Source organism: Vanellus vanellus (assembly GCF_965231255.1).
Source record: "Vanellus vanellus genome assembly, chromosome: 19".
Classification (NCBI taxonomy): Eukaryota; Metazoa; Chordata; class Aves; order Charadriiformes; family Charadriidae; genus Vanellus; species Vanellus vanellus.
The window spans coordinates 11,153,161-11,180,612 of record NC_138924.1 but is presented as its reverse complement, the minus strand read 5'-3'; the positions used below and the strand labels follow the sequence as shown (position 1 = coordinate 11,180,612).

The following is a 27,452-nucleotide window of genomic DNA, read 5'->3' as shown; positions in this document are numbered from 1 at the left end:
GAGCTCAGCTGTCCTGAGAAATATGAATGTTCCAAGATGTGTCAATGGAGAAGGATCACATCAGAAAACAGGCATGTATATTTGCTATACTGGAACAGCAGCATCAGCTTCAACAGAGAATTGGTGGAATTAATTCTTCAAGGAATAGGTATTCTCTGTGAGGAGAGAAACTTACTTATTGATGGTTTCATTATTATTATTATTATTACTTTTTTTTTTTCCCATAGATTGCCATGGGGATTCCCCTCCACAGGATCAAGGATATCAGAGTGATGTATGGTGTCTCTCCATGGGGAGATGGATCTATTGATTTTGAGAATTCAGCCCATGTGCCCTGTCCACGTGGCCATGTCATCGCTGCGCGTATCACTAGTGAGAATCCTGATGAGGTGAGTGTTTTTAATTGTGTAGTTACTGATCACACTCTGAGAACCGTAGGCTTTACACCTAGATTCAATCCCTGCTGCTGATCCTGGAAAGTTTGGCAGCAAATTTAAAAGAATCTTCCCTTATCTCACTTACCTGTTGGTTCTGTAGACTCTGGTTAGACACAGCCTGAACTTATTTGTTCACGTTGCAGCACAGAGGTGCTCTAGCTTTCAGAACTCTTAATTCCTTCCCTAATTCTGGATTATTTACTTTTTCTTTAGGGTGTATAGCAATGTCTGTCTGTCTTTACAGGGGTTTAAGCCCAGTTCTGGTACAGTTCAGGAACTGAATTTCCGCAGCAATAAGAATGTCTGGGGCTATTTCAGTGTTGCTGCTGCAGGAGGGCTTCATGAATTTGCCGATTCTCAATTTGGTCACTGCTTCTCCTGGGGAGAAAATCGTGAAGAAGCCATTTCGTAAGTAGTCCGAATAGTGGTAGAAACTTGAAAATTGCTTGTTTTGATCCAAAGTGCAACGGGTAAAACAAAACTCTTCTAGGAGCTTTAAGAGAAGTTTCCCTCTCTTTACCTTGTTTTCCACATCACGGTCAGGCATCTCATGCTGTCTTGCTTTGCAATTCCACTGTGTTTCACCTACATTCCTACATTTGTTGCATACTTCTCTTTAACTTTTTCCTTTCTGTTTCATTTCTGTCTTGTATACCTGCTGCTGGGGTATGATATAGCTACCGTTGTGTTGAAGTCCCTCTTTGAAAGCATTCTGGTGGCAGGTTATGATAAAAACATAACACAAGTTATCAAAAACATTGATAACTTGCTATGCCTGTGCCTTATAAAGGTTTATGAACCACCGAGTGTCCTTATGTGGTGTGGAATGTTAAAGCATCTCGTCATAAGACAGGATTGTCCGACCTGTCATCCATGCTGTTTTTCATCCAGAGCCTTTTCTCTGTTCCAGTCTGGGTGGGACGGAGACCACGCCTGTCTGTCTTCTGTATATCTCTGACATGTGGTAGATGCCTAGATGTTGATAACGGTGGGACCTCCTGATCTCAGAGCTGGTGCTGTCTGAGCTGCTTTTGTTCACACCAGCAGCAGGCTGAAGAAAATCAATATTCTTTCATTCCCGAGCATGTCATATAGGATCTTGCTCCAGTGCACATACTCTTCTGCTATTACCTTCAGACTGTTTTTTCCCAGCAGCTCATGGGGAGCTATCTAGAGTTACCAGCTTGCACATGGCTGCTAGTATGGGATAGATAATAGGTATTCTTTTCTCTTTCAGAAACATGGTAGTGGCTTTGAAGGAGCTGTCCATCCGAGGGGATTTCCGAACCACTGTTGAATACTTGATTAAACTCTTGGAAACAGAGAGCTTTCAGCAGAACCGCATTGACACTGGCTGGCTGGATCGGCTCATTGCTGAGAAAGTTCAGGTGCAGCTGCTTGCTCTGCAGGACTACAAACTGCAGGGAGGAGGGGAAGGGGGTCAGGGGGCAAGCTTGGTGCATGCTGGTTGCAAGAGGACAAGGATTTAGGAGTGGTTAATGTCCACTTACTACTTTATTCATAAACATTTTCACTAGCCTTAATTCTTATTTATATAAAATTCTCAGGTCATCCATGTCAGGGAAAGGTGGTCTGAAAGTTGGCCAGAAAAGCATCTCAGTGTACATGTGAATTAAGGCTGGTATTTTGCTTTGTGGTTTGGGACAGATGATAATGGAAATGTAGGTGGAGCCTCAAGATTTGATCCAGGAAGAAAAAAATGTGATTTTCTTTTAAGGAGTTACAGAGGTGGTTGCTTCTACGTAGCGTTTGCATGGATGCTACACCAACTTAATTTTAAAGAGATGCATGGATGTTACACAGACTTAATTTTCAAATAGAGCCGAGGCTGTTGATTCTTCAAGTGGGTGTCCAGAATGGACTGAAGCTAAAGGAGATGTAACAGTGTTATGTACCCTTTCTTTCTAGGCTGAAAGGCCTGATACCATGCTGGGAGTGGTGTGTGGAGCTCTGCACGTGGCTGATGTGAGCTTCCGAAACAGTGTCTCCAACTTTCTGCACTCTCTGGAAAGGTAAAATTGCAAGCTGGTCTGGTAGATAGCTGATAAGCAGATAGTCATTAGTTTTGATTTACAACTGTTGTTCAAGTTCAGTACTATCCAGAAATGCACAGAGCCTGTTATCTGCTGACTGTTCTCTGGCCCCAGGAAGCTGTTTGTCTACTGGCCTAAGAAAACTGGCAGATATCTATGCATCTCTCCAAAATATCACCTGCTGCTTGCACAGATTGGTTTGGTTTCCGGCAGTTTTGGCAAAAGCTCCAAGAAATGGCTCAGAAATGTGGAGTTCTTTCTCTGTGTGCTGCTAGTACAACATTAGGGAGTCTTGCATCACCAGATATTGTCTTCTTCCTGTTTTGAGGATTGATCTCATTTTCCAGGTTTGACATAATTTTCCAAATTGAATGTTTCCCGCTAGTACTTAGAAAACCCTCTCTGCTCCTGCTGGCTTTAAAGCAGGGCAGGTGCTGTAGGGAGACATTGTCAGGCTAAACCTGATGTGATCCAGTTGTGATCCAGGTGTGATGCAGGTGTGATCCAGGTCCACTCTTAACAGAGTTCTTCCCCTCAGTGTCCTGTTGGTGAGTCCCTACGTAAACAGAGCTGCAGGGAGAAAAGCTGCTTTATGCCTCTGTTAAGTCACGCTACATGTTCTGTAATTCAGGCTGTGATGCTCCTTTTGCAGACTCTTCTCTAAGGCAACGGTGGGTGTATGGACAGGAGAGTAAAGCTGGTCTCTGTCACTGGAGAGAGATGGGCTGGCTTTGTCATGTGTGTCTCTCCTAAGAAGAGATGGTTTAAAAACCTGCTCCCATCTCTTGGCTAGTGTTTTGCATGCATCTTTGAACCTGCTTGGGCCCCTGATAGCCATTTGGTGGCTTGTGGAAGACCAATTTTGGTTTGTACTTCTCTTTCAAGGGGCCAAGTCCTGCCTGCTCATACTCTCCTAAACACTGTGGATGTGGAACTCATCTATGAAGGACGGAAATACGTGCTAAAGGTATGGTGCACAGTGTGGAAAGTCATCAGCTTGCCAGTTTTCATTGGAAATGTCTGTTTGTGTGCTGATCTGGCTTAATCTTTGTAATACATGTAATTATTGGAATTAAATCCATGCAGGGTTTATTTTCTCTGCTTTAGTGGGGTTAAGAAATCAGTACAATCTCCCTTATGATAATACCCCATCACATCTTTCCATTTCAATATCTCTGTGTATCTCTATAAACTTTTTAACCTTTTGGGGTCAAGAAATGCTCTGCAAGGGTGAAGAATACTTTGTTGTAGGCAGACTACTGCCTGTTGGTTGACGAGAACTTTCGACTGGTGTTTCTGAATACGTAGATCTACCCTGTCAGGTGTTTGAGCCCAGTTTCATCAGCTTGACAGGATTTGTAGCAATTTTTCCCTTTAGTGTTGCTTTTTCTTTGCAGCATGCAAAAAACAATGTTAGAAATACTGTTTAAAGGTTGTGAAACCAAGCATGCAAAAGTTAGGAAATACTAGATTTCAGATTGCCTATGCAATCTTAATTAGCTTCCTAGGGCAAATTTATTATGGTGAAGATTTTAATGACATCACCATATACCGTTTTTCGCAGGTTTAAGTATTCTGCACCTCTGCACCTCTGTGATTTTATCTTGGCACCCCTTTGATGAGAAGTAGAGAGGCACTGAATAGCAGCTAAAGTATGCTTTAAGGGGTTTACCCAGATTCAAATAGGCACTTTGTGGCAGAGACTGTGATGGGATCCCTTTTTCCAGGGAAAGCTTTAGCTGCTTTCTCTGTGAGACAATCTCTCTTTTTTTCTCCAAATTATCTCATTCATTTTGCAATTATAGTACACGACTGTGACTTGTATGTAGATTGGGGTGAAGAAATGGTATACGATTGCATAATCAAACCTGTGCAATTAATGCATAACTGTGAGAGGATTAAATCAAGATTCATGAACAGCATTAGTTCTGGCATCTCTTGACTGCTAAATGCTCGGCTTTGTGATCCCAAATTTTTTTGCATTTTTTTTTCCATCTAACATGGGAACAAATGGCTCTGTTCCCCTTCTTTAATTCCCACCATTGCAGTGCTTGGGAAACTGTGTATGTTGTGGCAACAAAGGCACTATCAGTGCTGCTTTTATTCCATGTGGTATGTACAATTCTTGTGGACCTGCAGGTGACCCGACAGTCTCCCAATTCCTACGTGGTCATCATGAACAGCTCCTGTGTGGAAGTTGACGTGCACCGACTGAGCGATGGAGGACTGCTACTGTCTTACGATGGTAGCAGCTATACCACCTACATGAAAGAAGAAGTGGACAGGTAGCAACCTGTAAAGATGTTTATCATTTACATACAAGCAAAAATTAGGTGTACTTGTACCTTTATGCTTCCCAAAGATTAGCATGAGATGGAATTCTCTCCTAGGAGAGATTACTAGAAGTATTATGGATAAGTTTAAAAGGGGAAGTTGCCTTCACCTGAAGAACAGATCTTGACTGCTGTTAGAAGAAAGATCTGAATATGTACCAATGCGGAGTCCATATTCTTCTGCTGGTTCTTTAAAAGTGCCCTTTCGGATTATAAAAAAATCCAACAAAACAAAACAAAAAACAGAACATGAAAATCTTTAAAATCCTGGAAACTCCACAGCTGCCTTATAAATAGATACAAGATTTACAATTTCAGTGCATTCCGTCAAAATTCCCTGCAGGGATCATAGCCATAAGGTCAGTAAATCTCCAGCTTCTGGGATGTGAACCACTGCCCCCTCTGCTGGTGTCTTTTTGTGACAAATGTAACAAATCTGGTCAGGAGTACAGAGAGTTCGGCTAACTTTCTGGGTTAGAAAATGTTATAAAAACTCAACCTCTCAGTCTGTGGCTCGGGTGCATCCTGCTCTTTTCAGCTTTGCTCTGGATACAGGAGGATTTTGCACGAGGTGGGCAGTTTGGTGAATGCATTGCGTGTTACGTATGGGAAGTGTAATTGCTGCTGACATCCGGTTTTGTTTATATGAAATCTTGAACTTCATTGGTGAGTGATACTTGTTGGTAGAGAAGAAGCACAGATGTAACATACGTACCCCTTGCTAAGGGCTATTCTATGGTTTCTGATCCATGGCTTTCATAGTCCTGTTTAATTTAATTAATCCTGATTAATCTGAACCTCCATATGCAGGGCCGTGCTGTTCAGCTCAGAAGAGCTGGTTGAGGTGTTTTGTTTAATTTTGTTTTGAAGTAGAGTAGGGAGAGAATGGATTTTCCCCTTCCAATGCTTTCCACAAGAAATTCTGTTGCAGTGATTTGTCCCATTCTTTCCTAGGTATCGCATCACTATAGGTAACAAGACCTGTGTGTTTGAAAAGGAGAATGATCCCTCAATTCTGCGCTCACCTTCGGCTGGGAAGCTTATCCAGTATGTGGTAGAGGATGGGGGACACGTGTTTGCAGGCCAGTGCTTTGCAGAGATAGAGGTAAGAGAGTCTCAAAGAACTGACTTGGCTGCAGATGCTGAATCTGCCCAGGGAAAAGCTGAGGGAAAATAAAGTTGAATGCTTTGGAACTGGGAATTGAGTGTAAGGGAAAATTCACTGTATTTCCGTTCCAAACTTTGTCTGAGTTTTAACCTGGACTAATGCAGGAGTCAGCAGTGAGAGTGATGGGCTGGGGAAGAAATTACTTAACAGCTGAAATTTGAGTGTTAATGGCTGTACACCAAGTGATAACCAAAATTTCTCATCAGCGAGACTGGGGTTATGATCTTGCTGTGATACCAAGGGAGGGTGGGATCCATGGAGACTGTGTTTTCTAGCTGTGGTGAAGAAGGCCTTCTACTTGTAGACCACTACTTAGTACTAACACAGCCTCAGAAGCAGAGTTATATGCTGGGATTAAGATTTCTCTGATTACCTGATCATTTATCAGGTTGATCGGATGAGTTAATAAGTGTCACTCCTCCCTTCTCCCTTGGAAGTTACTTAACTCTTAGAGAGGAGGAGGAACAATTTCTGCATCACTGTGAGGAAAGCATGAGAGGTTGTGTAGGAGTGCATGGCTCAAAACAGATTTGAGGGAGGGGAGGGTGTGTGTTGACAGAGGGGCAATTAAACCAGTTGGGGACAACGTGTAGGAGAAAAATTTCAAGCCAGAAATCCAGATAGTTTATGTAAGTGCTTTTACATTGCAATAGAGCCATAGCTAAGAAGGAACCACCTACTCAATTCCTGTGTTCCCAGTTGTGGCATATAGTATAGCAATGGTAAAACTAGACTGTCTCCCCCCATACCCAACCCTTCTGCTCCAAAGGAAAGAGCTTCCATGGTTGATCTAAGGAAGCATCTGTGTTTGTGAAGAGCGATCTGAGACCTGTGACCTCTAGAAAGTAATCCTAGTTCCCTCTGCTGAAAGTGAACGTGTTGCTGTAGCTCTAAGAGTGGCTCTCCCACTGCTAGCCTTCAGAGTGCAGCACCTGCAGCAGTAAATGGTGTCTGCTTTGTTCATCGTGTTGAATGTGGGACCTTCCTGAGTACCTGTTGGTCCAAGCAGTGTGGAACAGGTGACGTTCCTCTAATTGGCGGCTGGTTATTTTGTTCTGCCATTCACTTTAGTGTCTGGAGTTTTGTTCCCAACGTGTATGCTTTTAAGCCTTTGAGAAAGCCTGAATGCAAAAGCTGCTCGTGCAGGTTTGTCTGTGGTAGAACATTGGCTGCTGGCTCACAAAACTAGAACCATTTGGGGAACGTGGAAGCTGAGTGTGTAACCTGTTTTCCTTGCTACAGGTGATGAAAATGGTGATGACACTAACAGCAGGAGAATCAGGCTGCATCCATTATGTCAAACGCCCAGGGGCCGTCTTGGATCCAGGCTGTGTGATTGCCAAGCTCCAGCTGGATGATCCCAGCAGGGTTCAGCAGGTAAGAAGTTGCAGGAAGCACAGATATGTGTTGTGTTTTTAATAGGGGAGCGATGTTGAGAGTGGTACGAGTTGGTCCAGTGTACTCAACCAATTTCAGATTTGTGCATTGTACTGGAATTGTCACTTTACCATTTATTTGTCTCAGATGAGGACTAGGACTCAGATTATTGTCTCTTTCTCTGATTCAGGCTAAGTTTATGTACCATTCTTGTTCTCTTCTTACCTCAGTACTATCGTGGGTATATGGCTGTCTAGGATATTGGAGGTTGGTCAGATTTTTCTACCTGCTTTATTCCTATGCAAGTTTATTTAACTTCTTTTTATCAAGTATTCTTCTTTAAGTAATGCTCTTTGGGAGGATGGGAGTTGATATCCCAACTCCAAGAGTGTCGGGCCCTGTGAAAGCAATTGTAGCAAATCTGGAAATACAGAAAAAGAGCCTGGGACATGGGTCTTTAAGGGGAAAGAGAAAGAGATAGATTCTTTTAGGGATGGTAGGCTGGGATGTAACCGGTGGCAGTGGAAGAGAATCTATTGTTCCTTTAGCAATAGCTAGTTGAAAATTGTGGGAGGTTGTCGTGCAGGGGGTGGAAAGTGATTGTCAGCACCCAACTGTTGGCTTTTCCTGTGCATTTCTTTGAGACTTTTGGTCATCCTGGATCTAAATAAGGAGATCAACTGTAATGTGTTTGGGAGAGAGGTTGGAAGCTTTTTTTGTGGGTGTACACAGCACAGAACTGTTGGAGATCAAGCTCATAACTTTCCTGTTACTCAACAAAGTGCATTTTTCACTCTGGGAATTCTTCCAAGTTAAATCGGAGACTCCAGTTGAAGGTAACTGGATGTTACCACCACGGCTAATGCCATACAGGAGGGTTAGTGACACTGTGCTGTTCACTGTGTTTCCAGGCTGAACTGCACACGGGTACCTTGCCGCAGATCCAGAGCACAGCACTTCGAGGCGAGAAACTCCATCGCATCTTCCATTATGTCCTAGATAACCTGGTCAATGTGATGAATGGATACTGCCTGCCAGAGCCCTACTTCAGCAGCAAGGTACCAGTTACTTCTTGTTTCAGAGCGAGAGCACAAATATTCTTTCAGTTCAAGGTAAGGCTGGCCAATTTGCATGGCACAGCCGGAGGACCAAGAGTCAGGGTAGTATTACCCAGCTCGATTTGGTTGTCTTTCTTAGACTTCCTTATAGTCAGACTCACCAGAGAGTAAGATGGGAGCGTCCCCTCTGTGGCAACCCAAACAAAGTCAAAGACCAGGAGTTGAGCTTGATTTTTACTGCCTGTGCCTGCAGCCTCATACATGGGAGCTGCGTGCATAGCCAGCTGCGGTAGAAGTCCTAGAGGGAGGAGGAAAGAAAGTGGATGAATCTAAGTCAGCTGTTGATGTAAGGTAGCACAGCAGCTTTGTCATTTACCCCAATTCTCTCTCTTAGTCCCTGGACTATAGCTGTGTGATAAAAACAGTGAAGACAAGCTCAATGAAAAGCCTTTCCTCGTCTCCCTTCTTGCTGCTTATTCTTTTCTTCATGCTTATCTCTACACTGACTTGTCTTTAGGTGAAAGGCTGGGTTGAGCGACTAATGAAGACACTGAGAGATCCATCTCTGCCTCTGCTGGAACTTCAGGACATCATGACCAGTGTTTCTGGACGGATCCCACCCAATGTAGAGAAGTCCATCAAGAAGGAGATGGCCCAATATGCCAGCAACATCACATCAGTCCTTTGCCAGTTTCCCAGCCAACAGGTGATCAACCACACTTACATAGAGGAATAAAAACTGGTTTGCATTGGGGCAGAGAGAGAGACAAAGTTCCTTTAAATTACCTGGAAGTTAGTTGGACCCAAATGATGCATTTGAGTATGGGATCTTCATGATGAAAGATGCTTACGTGTATCACTCGAGCTTAAAGGCTTGCCTGCTTTGCCTGTGCTGAAGGGTTTGTGTTCCCTGCTCGGTATAGCTTTAAACAGGCAGTTTGGAAGCAGTTTAATCATATCAGTGGCCTTGTGGGCATTTATGTGTTTGTTTTTTGCCTGGTACATGTGCTGCAGTGCAATTTGTAGTGTTGACGTAACCTTAAAGAAGAGTGATTGCAACTAAGGGAGGCCTGATCAGGTAATCAGATGTTGGAAGGTGATTTCTCCAGTATACGATATTGTGCATTGATTTTTGTGTCATTGGCAGGTCATTAACTTCCTTAGCAGTTTAAGCCTTTGGCCTTTGTTGGAGTCTGCTGGAGCTCTGGTCTGGTCTGTCTGGAAGTTCTCAGCTTCTCTGCTGGTTGTTCAGCCAGATTGTCCCATCCAGGGCCGGGACTGTCATGTGTTTGCTCTCTTTCAGATTGCCAATATCTTGGATAGCCATGCAGCCACCTTGAACCGCAAATCAGAGCGTGAGGTCTTCTTCATGAACACTCAGAGCATTGTGCAGCTTGTACAGAGGTGAGCCGTTTTCAGGGCTGCCCCTGAACCCTTTTTTTTGTTCCTGCTGCTTGAAAGACCGGAGCCTGCTTGTCTTTATTCAGACACTTTTATTACACTCAGAGTCTAAATCGCTAGCAATACACCTGCATACTTCCCTCAGGGAGGTCAACAGTGAGGGGGCCACACGCGTGTGGCTCCTGGCTGCCTGTGTGAAGCACACATACGGATTTTTCCTCTTTTTCCCTTTGCCATATGAAAGAAAGATTTAAATTCTGTCCTTACACTGATCACATCATGGCCATTTCATCGTGGTGTGTGTTATGCCTTTCAGTGTCCAGGGTTTTGAGTATTTTTAGAAGAAAAAGGACATTTTGATGCAAAACATGAGCCATGCTACCCCACAACAGTAATGGCAGGGGTTATGTATTCACATAACAACAAAGGTTTTCAGAACCATAAGAAAGCAGGCTTATTCTGCCACTCGTGTTGAGTGTTACACACTTGCAGGTCTTCAGAAGCAGGACCGTGCCTGTCTCGCTCAGAGCTAGGTTTGACTGACTTACTTCTGCAGGTACCGGAGTGGTATTCGGGGTCACATGAAAGCAGGGGTGATGGATCTGCTCCGTCAGTATCTGAAGGTGGAGACTCAGTTTCAGCACGGTGAGTCTCTAAGCAAATCAAGGATTTGATTGCTGAAAGAACCCCATTTGGTCCCAGAAGGTCAGTGTGAACCCCCTTCAAGAAAGTGTACTCTAACTTTGTGGTGAGGCTAAGCCATGCAGGTTTTCTTTTAAAGGTCTACCAGTCAGATAGTTTTTGTAGAGGAGCTTAAGTCCAGTTTGAGTTTTCATGGTAGGAGTGCTCATAATACTTATGACAAGCAAATGACAAACTCCACCCCAAAGCTGTCTGATCTGCTGGTTTGCCACTTGGTATATCCATCATCTTTTACATCCTGTGTCATCTTACCCACAGTTTACATGTCATAATATGACTCTGGTCTCTTTTCGGTGTAGGAATGCTCCTTTTCCCTGTAAATCTTCAAAAGAATAGCTCCTGTATGAGTTTATGGTCCTGTAAGTGAGGATGTTTGTACGACCTGGAGTGAAAAGAGAGACTCACTAAATTATGAGTTTCTTTGTATTCATTTCTAGTCTGTTATTGAGCTCACTGAGGCTCAGCCAGTCTGTGTGGTCTTTGCTTGTACTAGATCAGAGATGAAGCAGTTCTCCTTCACGTTCCCTCACTGACTCTGTCAGCAGTGGCACAGCCCTGGAGAGTTCCCTCAGTCAGGTATTCCACATGTAGAAGCTTCATATTAGAAGCTTGATTTTTATTTCCCGATTTCTGAGCATCTGCAGAAAAATTAGAATAAAAAAAACTGTTTAAATTCACCATGCTCTTTAGTTCTATCTTGCCTGTTTATTAAATTCTATAGTAAGAAAATCGAGTGCAGTAAAAAAAAAAAAAGTCACTGAGTTATTTGCACCTGCTGTAAAATACCAGGAAGCTGTTTGCTGGTCATAAGAACAAATCTGAGAACTGAAATAAATGCATTGCACTGCTGTATCCAGGCACAAGATGGCAATGAAACACTGGCTAATTTTGAGGCTCTAGCTCTTACAGGTAGTTCAGATTCCGCTCTACTTTTCTTTTGCCCTGGTCCAACACCTGCACCAGCATAATGGTACTGCAGATTCATTTTCACTTCAATTTGTGGTAGTAGAGGATGGTGCAAGTCTTTTTGCTATTATTTTATTTTGGTTGTCATTTGAATGAAAGACTGAGCTCACCATTCCTCTCTTCGTATTGCTCGCAAAGGAGGTATTTGGCATTGGAACCGTTTTAATAAGAGTAGGATGTTTAATTTAAAGTTTGCAGTTCAGGGGGCGGTGGTGGGAGGAATGCTTCCTTCCCAGAATTGATTGTGTGGACTATGCAAAGTAGATTCTCAAAACGTACATATAGAAAAATAAAGTTAAACCTAGTAACTTGTATTCCTTGACACAGAGATGTGGAGACTGGAAAAAAATGTGCATTTCTGATTGCAGGTCACTATGACAAGTGTGTCTTTACCCTTCGGGAAGAGAATAAAAGTGATATGAATGCTGTATTGAACTACATCTTCTCACATGCCCAGGTCACCAAGAAGAACCTGCTTGTTACGATGCTCATTGTAAGTTGTCTGTTGGTGCTCTAGAAATTTGCTGCTTCTTGTAGTTGTAGGTTTGATGCTCTGAAAGGTACTGAGTTGACAGCTCTCACCCTTAAAGATGCAAGCCTTGTAGCTACAGAAGCAGCGGCAGCAGTGTGGAGTTTCTTCATGTGTTCTTAGGGCATGTAAGCCGTGCATTAGAGGAGACCCAGAACACACTGTTCAGCTCAGTGTCTGTGCACCTTCTGGTTCATGACTGGCCTGCATTGATTGCCTATCAGAGTGCAATGAAGGCTAATTATGCAAGTGATTTGTGAGCATCTGTGGGGAGATAAGAATGCAGACTTAACTCTTACATTGGGAGGATGCTGGAGGCTAACTTTCAGACACTGGGCTGACACTTTATACTTGTTTTAGTTTGCTTCTTCATCTTCAGGGGTCTCAGAGAGGTCCTGTCTTTATATAGCTCATGGTACTCAAACTGGAGTTGCTTTAAAAACAAAGCAATATGCTACCAGCACAAAAAGCAGATGATTTTTTTTGTGGTAATAATTCTGTAATAACACCATTTTTATGGTCCTTCATTACTAATGGGGGTGACTTCCTGGTCGTGAATGGCATTAGCCAGCCCATGTGGAGGCCCTAGAGGGGTTCCACATGCTCTCCCTTGATGAGCCATAGTTTGGTCTTACAGGTTTGGCAGCAGCTCTCTTAACTTCTTCCTGGTTATAGTCTCAGAAAGTCTTATCTCAGGTCTGCAGTGAAGCTTTTGGACCGGCTGGACTCTGGGCTGCATGGTGGAATCTGACTAGGACTCAATGTCTCAGCACAGAGCTGGTCACTCCAGATCAGGCTTCTGACCCTTGGGACGGTGTGTCCAGGGCGCTTGCAAAGGGACGGGGAATCTCCTGGGGTTGGTATTCCTCATGGATAGATGTAGATTCCACTCTAGAAACACAAGTGAATCCTTATGCCAGGACCTGCCATCACCTTCTCATGTTCTTCTGGCTTGTTACTCATGAAAAATCTCAGTTCTCATGAACTTCAGTCCCACTCTAATGGGTAGAACTCCCAGTAAATTACATTCCCAGGAAAAATAATTAAAAAACAACAATTGAGTCCTGTCTCTTTTTTCCTGTTTCCTAAAAAGCCTCAAGAAATCCTTGTCCCATATAATGCTTTGAAGCAGAATGAAAGCCTACCTTCCTCAAGGCAGGATGAATTTAGCTACGACATGATTTTTGACAGGCTAGAGTTAGGTATCCTGCTTTTAAAGAGGCCAATTACAATACTATCTCTCTCTCTCTCTCTCTCGCCCTCACCTTTTTTTTTTTTTTTCCCTCTACAAACATAATGTGGTCTGTTACTGCCAAAAATATGTCCAAAGTAGCCATCCACAAAATAACTCTCAAAAGCAAAAAAAGAGTCATAATTGTCGTAGGCTGAGGCTGGGTTTCTTGAATTCTAATTTGTAAGATATAAGGACCCTAGCATTCTTTCTTTCTGGCTCTCCTTTTTTCCCTTTTTTTTTTCCCCTTTCCCTTTTTGGTGTGTGGTGTGATTGTAAGTAACGCTTGCCTTAAGAATCTCATTATTTGAACACGGAGCCATATTTCCTCTGAGAATTCTGGAGTAGCTTTGAGCCGGGGCTGTTCATTTCTCAAGTAATCATGCTGGCGTGATGGAGAGAGAAAATGGCAGCTGTTCGCAGCTCAGGCCTTCAATTTTCTTCAGAGTCCAGTCACTCAAGTGTGTAATTACACGGGGGTGCCGGGGAGGCGTTAGGCCTTGTCAGAGAGCTGGTTTGAGGCTTTGCTCGCCGCCTTTGCCAATCAGTGCAGGCAAAAGCCAGTGCAGCGCCAGCTACCTGCTTTATTTTGTTGTTGTCATCCTGATTATTTCTTGCTAAAATGAGACTGAAACTTTTTTGTCTAGTTTTTCACCTCTGTGCCAGCCGTGTCTTGGAGGCAGAGCCTTGCTGCCTCTTCACGTCGGCCGGCACCATGTTGGTCTGAGGGAGTACGGGGCGTGCGGGGAGATGGGCAACGCAGAGAAACATCGAAGACTTTTCCCTTTTCCTTCCTGGGTAGTCATTCTTCCCACCACTGTCAGTTATTTCACCTCAAGTAAAGGCTGACATCCCTGTTCGCTGGAGCACCTTTCCTATGAGGATAGGCTGAGAGAGTTGGGGGGGTTCAGCCTGGGGAAGAGAAGGCTCCGGGGAGACCTTGTTGCGGCCTTTCAGTCCCTAAAGGGGCTCCAGGAGAGCTGGGGAGGGATTTTGTACAAGGGCATGGAGTGATAGGATGAGGGGGAATGGCTTCAAACTGGAAGAGGGGAGATTTAGATTAGATATTATGAAGAAATTCTCTCCTGTGCGGGCGGTGAGCCCCTGGCGCAGGTTGCCCCAAGAAGCTGTGTCTGCCCCATCCCTGGAGGTGTTCAAGGCCAGGTTGGACGGGGCTTGAAGCAACCTGGGCTGGGGGGAGGTGTCCCTGCCCATGGCAGGGGAGTTGGAACTGGATGGTCTTCCAACCTAAACCATTCTATGATTCTATGAACTTAATACATCCTTGTAGAGACCACGGTGCAGGTGGTGGAAGAGCAGCTGAGTAGCTAGCTGGTCACCCAAACACTGTTTTCATGGCCTCTGCCAGCGCGGTGCCTGAGGTCTTGCAAGCTGTGTCACACCAACATGGTGTCGCAGGGACCTCTCGGATGGAGTGGGTAGCCGGAGCTCAGGATGGGTGGCATGCCCTTGGTCGCAGTTTCCTCTCTGGCCGAGCTGGGGATTACTGTCTACTGAGGTACAGGTCACACCGTTAACCAAAAGACCATCATTCCTCCTTCTTCCGACTCACATTGCTCTTCATGTCTGAGGGACCCCGTGGCACATTTGGTGTAATCATGGTGAAGGCAGTGGTGTTTTACGGGTTGCCGAGATATTTGTGTGGGATGGTTTAATTTTGTCCTCCAAGGGCAAACGTCATGTCAAAACACCTTGATGCTTATGTCGCTGTTATTGATGTATCCCTAGGAATCCGTTATTAACAAGGGGCTCCGAAGATGGCTTTAGTAATAGCGTTATGCTGCCATCATTCACCTTTTCTAGCTAGCAGGCGTTTAAGGCAGGATGGGAACTACTTCATCCTTCATATATTTGTTGAAATATAGTGTGATTTGAAGTTGTATGTTCATTTTATGTACTTAACTGACTGTTGTATGCACATCCTAGTCTTAAATGGGCAGAATCGCTTGTGGCATGGCAGATGTCCTGTGTCCTGGCGGATTTTTGTTACTTTGACCAGTAACAACACCCAGGAATTTCTATTTCAAATACGACGAAGGCAGTTCTTGAATTACTCACTGTGAATACACAGTGACCCGGAGTGGATAAATTTACAGAACTCTGCCTGGGAACAATCATTGCAATGTTTGCTGGCCCATGACTGGTTAGTCAGGGGCAACAATCTAATAAGAGTTAGTAGCTTAGATTTTTTTAATATGAGTGATTTGGCTGTGGTCCCTCTCCCCGAGAGATGTACGCCATCATTCCTAGAGATGGCATCGTGCCTGAGTGGGGTCGGGGAGAAAGGGGTTAAGAGCAATGTGGGGGAAAAGCTATTTAGCTTTAGAATCGCATGTAGTATGAGCTGGTAGTTGTTAGTCAGTCTATGGGACTATTATTATTGGTTTTTTTGTTTTTTTTTTTTTTTACTTTATTTTCCCTGGCACGCTTAACAGTCTAACCTGCTGCGCAGAGGTTTCCCTTTTTCCCTTCCTCTTTCTTGGATCTTCAAAGGGCCTTTTCTGGACTGTATGTGTTTAAAATCTCTTAAAACTTTAAGGCACCAGCTCTCTTTCCTGTGGCAAATCCCCTTTTCATCTCACATTTTCCTCTTATGATTCATTTACCAAGAGAAAAGCTGTTAAGTGCTGTATAGAAGAAACACGTTAGAGGCTCCTAGAGGGTTTCCAGCTTTGAGAGTGGGAGGGAAGAGACTCACAAGCCGCTGTGAGTACTTGAAGACTGTGGGATTATTCATGGGAATTGAAATTATTTTTTGAAGAAAGTGTGCACAAGAGTGCACCTCCTCTGTTCAGAAAACAAAACAGATTAAAGTCTTTACTGTTTGCATTTTTTCTAATGGCTGAACCCAGAAGAGTTTTGAAACAGCATTAACACTGAGAATTATGCTGTTCGGTTTTATTGTTTTATCCACCAATTTAGACAGCAAAGTAAGGTAGGGAACTTCTGCAGAACCAGGATTCCGTGATTAGAAGAAATATTACGGAGTCAGTCCTGTACTGTGGCAGGAAACACATGATATCATTTATGGTTTTAATTAGCTTTGCTTAGCCTTGTTAGAGGAATGGCAGGATCTTTTTCTTGTTGCTGAAGCGGTACAAAGCACGTGCTTGGTTTGTGGTTGGGGACTTATGGGGTTTTTGTTTTTGTGGTGGCTTTTTAAGTGGACTTCAGGAGGTTCTCGTGCCAGTTAAACTCTTCCTTTTTGTTCCTCTTTCACGGTGAAAGTTTGCTAATCTTCGCATGCTACACAAGGCATTTCACTACAATTAAATGGTCTTTGAATTTTGTCCTGCTGCTAGGGGAGACTTCTGGTACAAAGCTGAAATGGGGTAACGGGAAAATGTTTTATTGAGTCTCTTTGACAAGTCAGTATTTCTCATGTTTTTGGATGCCAAAACACATGCTAGAAATAAGAAAACGGGTGATGGTGCCAGTCCCTTCTTTCCTCTGTAGCTTTATTTATATGTGTAAAATTATTGAAAGCCTAATACGTGTACCCTTGTCAGCACAGAATTACAGAATCATTTAGACAGAGCCCTCTAGAGGTGATGTGGTCCAGCACCTGAGTGCACGTGTGGATCTATTTCAGGTTTAAACTCCTTTGTTAGGAGGACAGAAGATGGTTTTCTTCTCTTCTAAACATTTTCAGTTCTCTTTATTTTTAGGACCAGCTATGTGGCCGTGACCCCACCTTGACAGATGAGCTGATTAATATTCTGACAGAGCTGACCCAGCTCAGCAAGACAACGAACGCCAAGGTGGCCCTGCGAGCACGGCAGGTAAGGGCACGTGTTTTGCAATCCAAGCTGATCCCTGCTGGAGACAGACTGTGCCATTGCGGACCAGATCGATACCGACTGCTCCCGCTTGGAGCTTGCTCTTTTGGAAAGTCTATATGTCTTGATGTTTATTTTGATTACTATGCAAATGGGAAGAGTAGATTACTGTGAGCAACGCTTTAACAATGAAGCTAATTAACCAATGATTAACCATAGTGACAGGCTAACAGATTGCTGTGGGTTCCCAATCACTGTAAAATTTGAAATTAAGATTACATTCCTTTGTCCCTGCTCCTCCAAAAAGTTTTGTCTGGCGCAAATAGGAGCTAATTCAGAGTAGCCTATGGTTTGTGCAGTAGAGGAAATTGAAATACATGGTCACTGTGGTTCATTCTGGCTTTAGAGTCTGCACAGGCTGCCTGGAACATGCAGGCAGCCATACAGTAAGCAGCCAGGATATGCTATCCGGGTGCATCAGCTGCCGTACAACTGCGAATCAGTGAGTGCAGAGAACAGGGAGAGAAGTTTACATGAGAACCAAATGTTCTTTGCAACTGCTAAGGAAATATTGCAAAGAATTATGTTGGTCTTCTGCAGGGTTTCTTCTAGCTTTTGAGTTGCATTTTGTCCATTTCTTTATAACCTGAAAATAATTGGAAAAACTCTTGATACTGTCAATTCCAAGAGTCTAGTACAGATAATAATTTGAATGCCAGATATCCACCTGGATATTATTGTGAGCTTCCTCTTTCGCAGTTAGTCTGTAGCCAGAAAGGAGTGAGAGGGCATAACGGTTTCACAGTAATGCTAACCCTGTAGTCTCGTCACTCCTCACTCCACAGTCCCTATCTCCATTCTAAAAGTCTTCAGCAGGAAGGCTGACGCTTTGGGGTTCTCTCCTTTTATTTCAGAGCTTGACTGTTGAAAATGAATGGGGCGTTTGAAGCTGCTCAGTGACCTTATGTTTCCTTCAGGATTGTATTTGTGTCCTTGAACCATTCAGTTATTGAACCTCTCAGCAGCGTGCTGGGGATGGTGCTGCAGTCCTTGTGTATGTCTTTATGTTGCTCTTTCACTTCATTTTCCCCTGCAAGCTGCTTCCCCTTCCTATCTCCATACCCTTCATGTTGGGCATTTAATACCTGGCACCGGCGTCTCTTGCTTCCTCTGCTCGGAAGCTGTGAAAGGCGGTCTCCGTCGCTGGCCTCCCCGCAGCTGCTGCCTGCCAGATCTGCTTTCCAATTAACAGCCGGTCAGGCAATCCCCAGGACTAGCAGCTCTGCAGTGCTAAATCACATGCACTGATGGAACTTGATTGAAGCTGTTCCTTTTCTCCATGGGGAATTGCCAATAATACAAACCAAGCAGATACACAAATGAGGCTGGGGAGGGGAGAGAGTTTGCAGCATCACCCAGGTGCCACAGAATTCACAGGAGAAACCCGTCGCCTCTTCTGGGATGGAGCAGACTATTGCTGCCTTGGAGGTGACAGCCTCCTGCCGATGGCCCAGCATAGCTCCTTTCACTGACGCTCCTTGTGTTTGCTGTTTACCAGGTTCTCATTGCTTCCCATTTGCCATCCTATGAGCTGCGTCACAACCAGGTGGAGTCCATCTTCCTGTCCGCTATCGACATGTATGGACACCAGTTCTGCATTGAGAACCTGCAGGTATCTACCAAACCTCTCTCCTTGTTTCCCTGCTTGCTTCTCACTGATCTTAATGTTTTTGTATTAAGTCTCACCTGTGGTCCCAAAGTCCCACACTGGTATCAGAATGACCACATCACAGTCTACAGCTTTCTCAAGGGGGGCAACAGAGGGGGAGGTGCTGATCCCCTCTCTCTGGTGACCATCAATAGGACATGAGGAAATGGGATGAAGTTGCGTCAGGGGAAGTTCAGATTGGACATTAGGAAAAGGTTCTTCACTGAGAGGGTCACTGAGGTCGGTCACTGGAACAGGCTCCCCAGGGAAGTGGTCGTGACACAAAACTTGTCAAGAGTTCAAGCAGCATCTGGACGACACTCCAGGTCATATGGTTTAGTTTTAGGTAGTCCTGCGAGGAGCAGGGAGTTGGACTTGATGCTTGAGTCTCTTCTAACTTGAGATATTCTATGACTCTATGATTTAATATAAAAAGGTCATAATCCTTGATAAACAACAGGAAAAGTGTGGAACTCTGAACTAGTCAGGCTTGATTTGGAGTTTTTGCATTTTTTGCCTGACCCTGTTTGCAAGGCAGGCAGTTCTCTCCTAAAACTGCTTAATGTGATCTCTTCTAGAAACTCATTTTGTCTGAGACATCCATCTTTGATGTGCTACCCAACTTTTTCTACCACAGTAATCAGGTGGTAAGAATGGCAGCTTTGGAGGTAAGTTTATTCCCATTGAAAAAAAAATAAAATTCTGTGTTTCTTGTTCTGTTTTTTTTTATTATTATTTTTTTATTTTGTTTTGTTTTGAGCACTGTTACCCTGCAAGATGAAGAGAGCTATAGATTGTGTGGAATCTGGCATACTTGGAGTCTGGCATTTAACAGCATTAATATTCATAATTGACTGAATTTTCAGATTCAAGTTAACTTCTTTGCTTGAAGAAGACTTAGGTGGTTGAAAGGATTGAAAGTGAAGCTGGTGTCAGAGAATGTGGGCAGCGTATCCTGTGTGCCTTTTGCTGACGGTTGTGTCCTGCCAGACTGCCCTTTCTCAAAGAATAACTTTAAATTCTGGTTGAGTTAGAGTTCTATCTAGATATTCATTTGGAGGTATCTGTTTGTTTTTTAATATTTTTGAAGTCACTGGTATATTATTTGCCTTCTTTCTCTCTTTTTGCTTGCTTTAGCACAGTTAAGCTGATGGGGTTTCTCTCTAACCAGGTGTACGTTCGAAGGGCATATATTGCCTATGAGTTAAACAGTGTCCAGCATCGCCAGCTGAAGGATAACACTTGTGTGGTGGAGTTCCAGTTCATGCTACCCACCTCCCATCCAAACAGGTCAGATCACGTGTTCAGGTGCCTTTGGAATCGGAGGTTTGTGAGGGGCCACATCCTATCTTGGCAAAGAAAACTTGCAGTAGGATTGATAGAGAAAGGGAGAGTCCCAGTGACTCAAATAAGCACAAATTATTTAAGATAAAACCCTGTATTACCCAGTTACTCCTCCTAAGTTATTTAAACCCTCAGGAGCTGTGGGTAATTGTTTCTGCAGTTTGGATTCATTTAAATATGATGCCTTTTTCATTTATTTTCTGATTTTTAAGTTCAGCTTGTGTAGTAACTTTCCTCTAGAACTGCAGTTCTAGCTGAATCCCGAGCCTTCCAAAAGATACAATTCCAGACAGAATAATCAATTACTCAGAATTTTCATAAAGAACAGTCAAACAGTCTCTGTCCCCTTCCTGCAGCGCTCCCCTGCCAGCCCTTTGTAACTGGTTCTGACTGGCTCTACTTTCAAACCTGGCTTTTCTGCATAAGGTGACATCTTTTCTGGCATGTGTTTTTTTGACTGAGGAGACCAAGATGAATGTATGAGTGTATTTGGTATAGCAATGCTAGACTTGACATACTTTGGTTTTCAGTCAGTAGTTTTCAGAATGTATTTCTCACGACTGCAACCAACAGCATCAACTCTCCGCTGCCCTGTCTTACAGAAGGGTCGCATCTCCTCACATGTGCTAAGATCTTTTAAAAAAAAAACCCAAACCCATAGAAAGTTGATTATCATAATTTCTTCAGCATCTGTCAGGTTATTCAATTCCCATGTTTTTTTCATTTGCAAGAGGAACTCGGGAGGGTATTTTAGACGACCTTATATTTATGTCGCAGGCAGCGGGGAGCGTGCTGGAGCCAAGAGGCGCAGTGAGGCTCCGTGGCCGCCGGGTGCCACTGTTGCTCTGTGCTGGTTTGGCAGTGTGGTACTGGTGCTATTTTTCTCCTTTGTTTCCAAACATCTTTTTTCCTTATTTTATTTTTGGTGGGGCTGGGCAACGGGGTCCAGTCTCGCTTCATTGAGAATCCATCAGTACATTTTATGAAATGGTTTTCAGAATCTGGTTTGCTGGAAATGAATGACTGTCCTCAACAAGCAGCACAAAACACTCATGATACAAATGGGACATGCATTTGGTCTCATCTGTTTCCTACATTTCTAGAATATTTGTAAATAATTGCATACTATTTTTAGTACCCCTTTATAATCTTTCTCCTTCCCCTACCCCCCGATTCTTTCTCCATTTCTTCTCTTTGCCGATCTCAGTTACCTCTGTTGCTTGGGGGTTGTTTGGCCTGCCCATGCTGACCACTGCTCTATTACTGTGCGCAAGCTTAATTGGACAAGGTCAGCTGGAAGAGGAGAACTGTTGCCTGCTTGGGGAACAGCTTCTTTGTCCTGAAATCTCCTCTCCTCTTTACACTGCATTCGCTGGGGCAATGCTCTGAAGCTCGGTTCTGCTCCTCAACCATCGGCACCGCTGATGGTTGACTGAGAACGCATCGCAGTCCTTGTGCAGAGGCAAGCAGGCTTGGGGACAGATTCGCTGCTTGCATAAGCAGGTTCAGTTCCTTTGAGTTGCACCCCCGTCTGTTAGCGATGAATTTGGCTCCTGTTGCTTGATGCAGCTTCTTGCGGTGTGTACCTACTTGTGTGCGGTTATTGTGTGGCTGAGTGCTGAAGGACAGCCGGTAGCGGGATACCAAAGGTCTTAAATTAGCACGGAGTGCGTAGATTTAAGCTAGCTGTAAGGGCAGACCTTATGTTAAGCCCAAGACACAGAAATCTCAAAACTATGACATTGTCTTGCTTAAGTCTTCTTTGTTGTTTTTGACCATGTTCTACGTCCATCGTATGTTTTTCCATATCTTCTGTAGCATGAACTTTTAGACTGAAAAGCTAAAAATGCATTCTGAGGACAAACCCCAAGTCACATCATCCCAGCTGACCAAGCAGAGTGTCCCTTGAGATGCCGGGGGGCTGTGTCCTGGTGAACCAGGAGTAGGTACCAGAGAGCCCTTCAGAGTGAGCATTCTCTTTTGGAGCTGGTGTTAGTTGTATGATGCCACATGTTTTTCAGCACTTAATCAGATATTTTTAAGCCCTGGTCCCTTTTGTGTTTGATTTCTGTGAACATCTAAGGGCCTGAATGTTACTGGAGCAAATATTCATGGAGAGAAAATTGCAAACTGATAATGGTTGCTATATTTAAATTCTTTGTTATTGGTGTTTAACCCCGCTAGGCCTTTACTTAATTGTAACAGAAACAATCACAGCCACTACTTCTCATCCGACTAATCACAGCTAGGCGTTCGCACTTTGTATTTTTGGCCACTGAATGATTGCCATCAACTACCCACAGGAAAGCTTCACATGAAAGCAGAGAGGAAAGAAAAACTGTTAAATCTGCTAACAAAGTCATAGAAATGCAACTTGCTCCTGGTGGGTTTTGTGGGCCGACACTGTTTTGGGAATTATTTGTTTAAATTAATAGAAAACATCCTGTTGTAAGAATCCCCGCTGATCCCGATTGCAAGGGCAAGACGTAGGGAGAAAAACTGCTTATAATTGAAACCATAGAGGGCTTTATAGATCAAGCCCAGCATTCCGTATTGCCCGGTGCAAGGCATATGAGGAGTACGGTGGAACCATCTGGTGCCTTTCGCAGTAAATGGCGTTTGCGAACCCTCTCCGAGTAGAGGGCGTTGCAGTCATCCAGTCTGGAGGAAGCAGTACAAGGGTACCTCCGGGATGCTGATGGCTCCGTGCTGCAGCAGGGCACTGCGAACAGACGCTGATGCGCAGGGCCCCTCGCGTTTGGATAACCTGCCTCTCTCAGTCATCCCGAGTCCTGGTGAGAAAAGATGTGAGAAAGAAATGAGCCCTGTTCTGAGCTGTTCTTTGCTTCCCTCTTGTTCAGACTGCCCTGCTGAGATGGGAAGCTGGTGGAATATTGACTGGTGTTTAGAGAGTTCAGCTTCCTTTGTGAGAATGGCAAGCCAGGTGACAGACACTGAAAGGCCTTTCTTAGGTGTTCAGCACATGAAACAGTGCTTGCCTAATCTTAGTTTAAAATCTTCTGTTCAAAGAAACATTGTGTGTCTAGTAGAGAGAGGGAATTATAGTGCTTTTTCAACAGGAGAAGGTTTTTTTTTTTCTAATAATCCTCCTCTCCTCTCCTGCTTTCGAACAGCCTTTCTTATGTCTGAAGCTGTAAGGTTTAAATTAAACTGGGACATTGTCTGCTGCAGGCAGCTTGTGGAGCCCACTGCAGAATTGTGCTGCTGCACTGCTCCTCCTAAAGCGTCCCCTTTCCTCTGGCTGTGTTCCCCCAGCTGGGTTGTTCAGATGCTCTCTTGATCTTTCCTTCCCCAGTAGCAGATGTGTTGGAGGATCAGAAGGGAAGAACTCGGAGGTAAATGTGTTCCCACAAAACAGATCCCTCTGTTTTACTCGGAGGTAAATGTGTTCCCTCTGTCAGATGCTAAGCCGATTGCTGACAAGGGTGACTTAGAGATGCTGGATATATCTTTATTTTGGGGAAGGGCAATGGTACCACAGGCATTCTGAATATGTAGAGCCCCAAAGGAAATAGAAGTAGCCTGCGCTGCTCACTCGGATGCCTTAGCCGTGCCTTCCCAATCCCACACCTTCCTTCTGCCACCCCTAACTGCCACACTTGCCCTTGAGGAATGCTGGGGAGTCTTGGGTCAGGGTGTACCTTTGGAAGGTGGAAGTGAAGGAAGGCTTTAGCACTGCAGATTAAGGATTTAAGTTTTGATAATTGGCTTAGATAGCTTTAAAGCAAGTTTAAGTTTTGAAACTTGATAGACAGGGTGTCTGATACCAGCTAACCCTAGCTGCCTTTGGAGCTGGGAATGCACACAACCCGGCAAACGTGGACATACAGGCAAAAGCCTTACGTAGACTTGTCTAGGTTGAGTTCATTCTTGGGACTGTGTCCTGCTGTCCGTGATGCTTCCGAGGATTGAAGTCAAGTCTAGTCATTAGTTGCTTTGTATTTCCAAGGTTATCAATATAAATGTCTCAATTATCTTGTGCTTGGTTTTGCCCAGTATCTCCTCTTTCTGTGCTTGTGGATGTTTGTTGACAGCCTACTTGGACTTTGATGTTGCTGATTTCAAGGCTTAAGAGTGGTGCATGATCTCTCCTTTACTGTCTCTTGATGTTTTATCATCTATGGAGTATTTTGGTTCTTCTTTTTTGTCAGCCTCTTCCTTAGCTTACAGGTAGAAAGCATTTTGAAGGCTGAAAGCCAAATTAAATATTGCAGTTTCCAAACAGTGCTTTTTATGGAAGAGTAAGAAACCAAAACTTGCTTACACTTGGAGCAGTGTTTGTAGGTTCCTTCCTACTATCACTTTACAGTAATATACTCAAAAGATTTGAAATTCTGACAAAATGGAAGCGTTTTCTGTGGACTAAAGCAGTTGCTAAAACAGCCTCTTGCATCAGTCTTTGGATTGCTGCTTTTTGTGCTGCTTTGGACTCTAACTGTATGAGCCTGGAGACCTGAGTGTGTAACTCGTAGCGTATCATTAGGTAGCCTGAGGTCCCCTCCTTGTTGCGGGAGACCGACTGATATCAGGAGGGAGGAGGGGAAAATGATTCCAGGACACCTGTAAATCCCTGCAGTTTTGTGCTGAGGGTTTGATGTTAATTAGACAGCAGGCAGCGGTAATGTGTTGCAGTTCCCTTGGCTTGCCTGTTTCAGAAAGGGCAAAATCTTCCAACAGAGCAAAGAAGGGGCTGTTGAAGGGGCAGCAAACTGAATGGAACGACGATAATTTTATGCAAATTGGACTTCAGTAGCAGATTCAGCTTGGCTGAATCACAGAGGGAGCAGAAGAATAAGGAAAGAAAGAGGGAGAGGAAAAACCCAATCAAAATGTATGGTTTGAGGCATGTTTCACAGCCTTCTGTTTAGATTCTTCTACAGAAATGAAGAAACATAAGAGGAATGCCACTGGTCACAGCCAGTGGAATTGCTCTTTCTCCTGTGGTACTGCTGTTAATAACTACAAGTGGGTTATTCAGCCGACCTCTGCTGATTCCGCTTTGCTGCCTGATTTCAAAAGCTTTGCCCTGCGCTGGCACTCAATCACAGCTTGATATAACCAGTGGCGCTTTGCATGCATTGCCGTCATTTTCATAGGGGAACGCTCTTGTTTAAAAATGAAAGGGAGGGGCAAGGGGAAACGAATCCAGATTCAACCAGGAGGTGCAGGGGGGAGCGAAGGGGACTTTTGTTTGCTTGAGCAGAAGGAGCAATTGTAGCAGTAGAGCTTCCATTGGTACGGAGCAGATTCCTAGTGAGATTAGCTTCCCCGGTCAAGAAGGGCCTTTTTAAAAGTTCAAAAGAGACAGGGAGAAGGGCCGGGGCTGGCGTGGTGAGAAGGTTTCTGATCCTGTGGTCGGCTGCGTGGAGAACGCTGCCGGTGTGTGCTCCATCAACTTTGCCTTCATTCAGCTCCCAGAACCGTAGAATCACAGAATGGTTTGGGTTGGAAGGGACCTCGAAGATCATCTGGTTCCACCCCCTGCCCCGGGCAGGGACACCTCCCCCCAGCCCAGGTTGCTCCCAGCCCCATCCAACCCGGCCTTGAACACCTCCAGGGATGGGGCAGCCACAGCTCCTCTGGGCAACCTGCGCCAGGGGCTCACCACCCTCAGAGTGAAAAATTTCTTCCTAGTATCTAATCTACATCTCCCCTCTTCCAGTTTGAAGCCATTCCCCCTCGTCCTATCCTGCCATGGTGCTGCATGTTGCGCTGACGTTGCCGTGAGGCCGAGCAGGCCGCCTTGCAGCTGGAGTTTTATTTGTCCGAGCTGCAGAGGTGTAGCTCAGTGAGTGGGCTGGAATGGCTCTTCACAAGGCCTGTTTGTGTTCCCGATAGCAAACCTTTACCTCTTAGTGCATCTCAGTGACAAGTGGCAATCCTGCTCCCGTTACGAAAAAGCCCCTCTCGTCTCTGATGAGCTGTAGAAGCAAAGCCAGCCCCATGGCACGCAGCGTGAAGACTGTTCCTTCTTTTCCAAGATCTCCAGCCACTGGGTCTTCTGTTTTCCTCATTGCGATTCTTGCCATAATCTCTTCAGCTCCGTACTGAGCGGCTGGAGAACAGTTCCTGGAGTGAGGCAACAGGCTGCCCTTTTTGAGATGGAGAGGAACATTTGTTGTGCTGGGTTTTTTCTGTCTCTTTTCTGAAAGTGTTCCAGTGACCGCTGCACATTTTCCAGGTGTAGGAACTGCCAGTCCTCTCCAGACTATTTTTTCCAACTGAAGTAGGTCACATGCAGCTTTCCCACCATTTGCCAAGCTAAAAAAAATAACATCTCAACCCCTTGAGGCCTCGTGGCCCTTTCGGTCCTAACCACAGGCTCTACAGCACGGTGTCCCTCCCCACTGCCTCCAAATGAGATGAAACACTTGTGTTATTTAGCATTGAACAGATACGTCTTTAGGCCATTTTGTCCTTCCTGCTATATGGCTTAAGGACATCATGGGAACTTTTCCCGCCTCTACCAGTAATGCACCAAAAATACAACCTTGTAGTGAATATGACTGTGCTGTCACAAAACCAGTTTGAGAACAGGACCAGGTGCAGTCAGCGGTGTGACCATGGAAACACACTGGTCATTAAGTACCGAGACTTCATGCCCAGTAACTTGGGGTCTTGCCTATAGTCAAGGATGTTAAGAAAGTCTGTGATTTGGTCTCCTACAGGTTTCTGTGGGGAAGGGGAGGGTGAATGTGCAGTTACGTGCTCCCTGAAGCTTTGCTTTCAATCTTATGTTTGCTAATCTCTTTGCACAAGCCTCCTGTGTGCATGCATTATTTTTCAATTTAAGCTTTACTATTTGGAATGTCAGATCACAGCAATTTCTATATCTTGCATGGAGTAATGTGCCACCGTATGCTTCGTGAATGTAGCTAGGATGGGCTAGACTGTGCTGTTCTTACACTAGTATGAAAACGTGCCCCTCACCTCCGTTCTCTCTTGTGTGCATCACTAAGCCCTAGTCTGCATGCAAAAAAGTGAAGAGTTGGCCTGATGTTATAAAAGGAACTGTAAAATTTTCCTAAAATTAGCCTCAAGTTCTGCTTGTTCTTTCTGGTATTCAAGGCCGTGAATGCTGAAAATGCAAAGTATTGAATGGTGTTTGTGTATGTGTTTGCTTCATTACTGCCTTGTTGCGGGAGCCAGCGCGTGGGCTGCTGCTTAGCGTAGAGGTTTGGCAATGAGGATTTGGCTTGTTTTCCTGAACCTCTTGCAGTCTTCCTGTGCGATATGGTCACTTTCTGCATCTGTGCTGTTTGCCTTTCTGCCAGGCAGCGCAAACTCCCTCCTCGGGGCTTGCTTGTGAAGCTCACCTGATGT

At 44.5% G+C, this 27,452-nt stretch overlaps 1 protein-coding gene across 2 annotated transcripts in view; it reads left to right on the top strand.

Annotated features, from left to right (window-relative positions):
- Positions 1–27,452, top strand: part of ACACA (acetyl-CoA carboxylase alpha) — a gene marked incomplete at its 5' end in the record, with an annotated part of 135,274 nt that overhangs the window by 22,539 nt on the left and 85,283 nt on the right. For both annotated transcript variants that reach the window (XM_082493206.1, XM_082493207.1), the window contains 17 exons: positions 228–389; positions 682–845; positions 1,675–1,825; positions 2,367–2,470; positions 3,377–3,458; positions 4,631–4,776; positions 5,779–5,929; positions 7,235–7,369; positions 8,281–8,427; positions 8,945–9,133; positions 9,731–9,831; positions 10,385–10,473; positions 11,865–11,989; positions 16,946–17,059; positions 18,615–18,728; positions 19,343–19,432; positions 19,936–20,054. In XM_082493206.1, the coding sequence (XP_082349332.1) occupies positions 228–389; positions 682–845; positions 1,675–1,825; positions 2,367–2,470; positions 3,377–3,458; positions 4,631–4,776; positions 5,779–5,929; positions 7,235–7,369; positions 8,281–8,427; positions 8,945–9,133; positions 9,731–9,831; positions 10,385–10,473; positions 11,865–11,989; positions 16,946–17,059; positions 18,615–18,728; positions 19,343–19,432; positions 19,936–20,054 (2,183 nt within the window). The remainder of the gene's footprint in view (positions 1–227; positions 390–681; positions 846–1,674; positions 1,826–2,366; positions 2,471–3,376; positions 3,459–4,630; positions 4,777–5,778; positions 5,930–7,234; positions 7,370–8,280; positions 8,428–8,944; positions 9,134–9,730; positions 9,832–10,384; positions 10,474–11,864; positions 11,990–16,945; positions 17,060–18,614; positions 18,729–19,342; positions 19,433–19,935; positions 20,055–27,452) is intronic.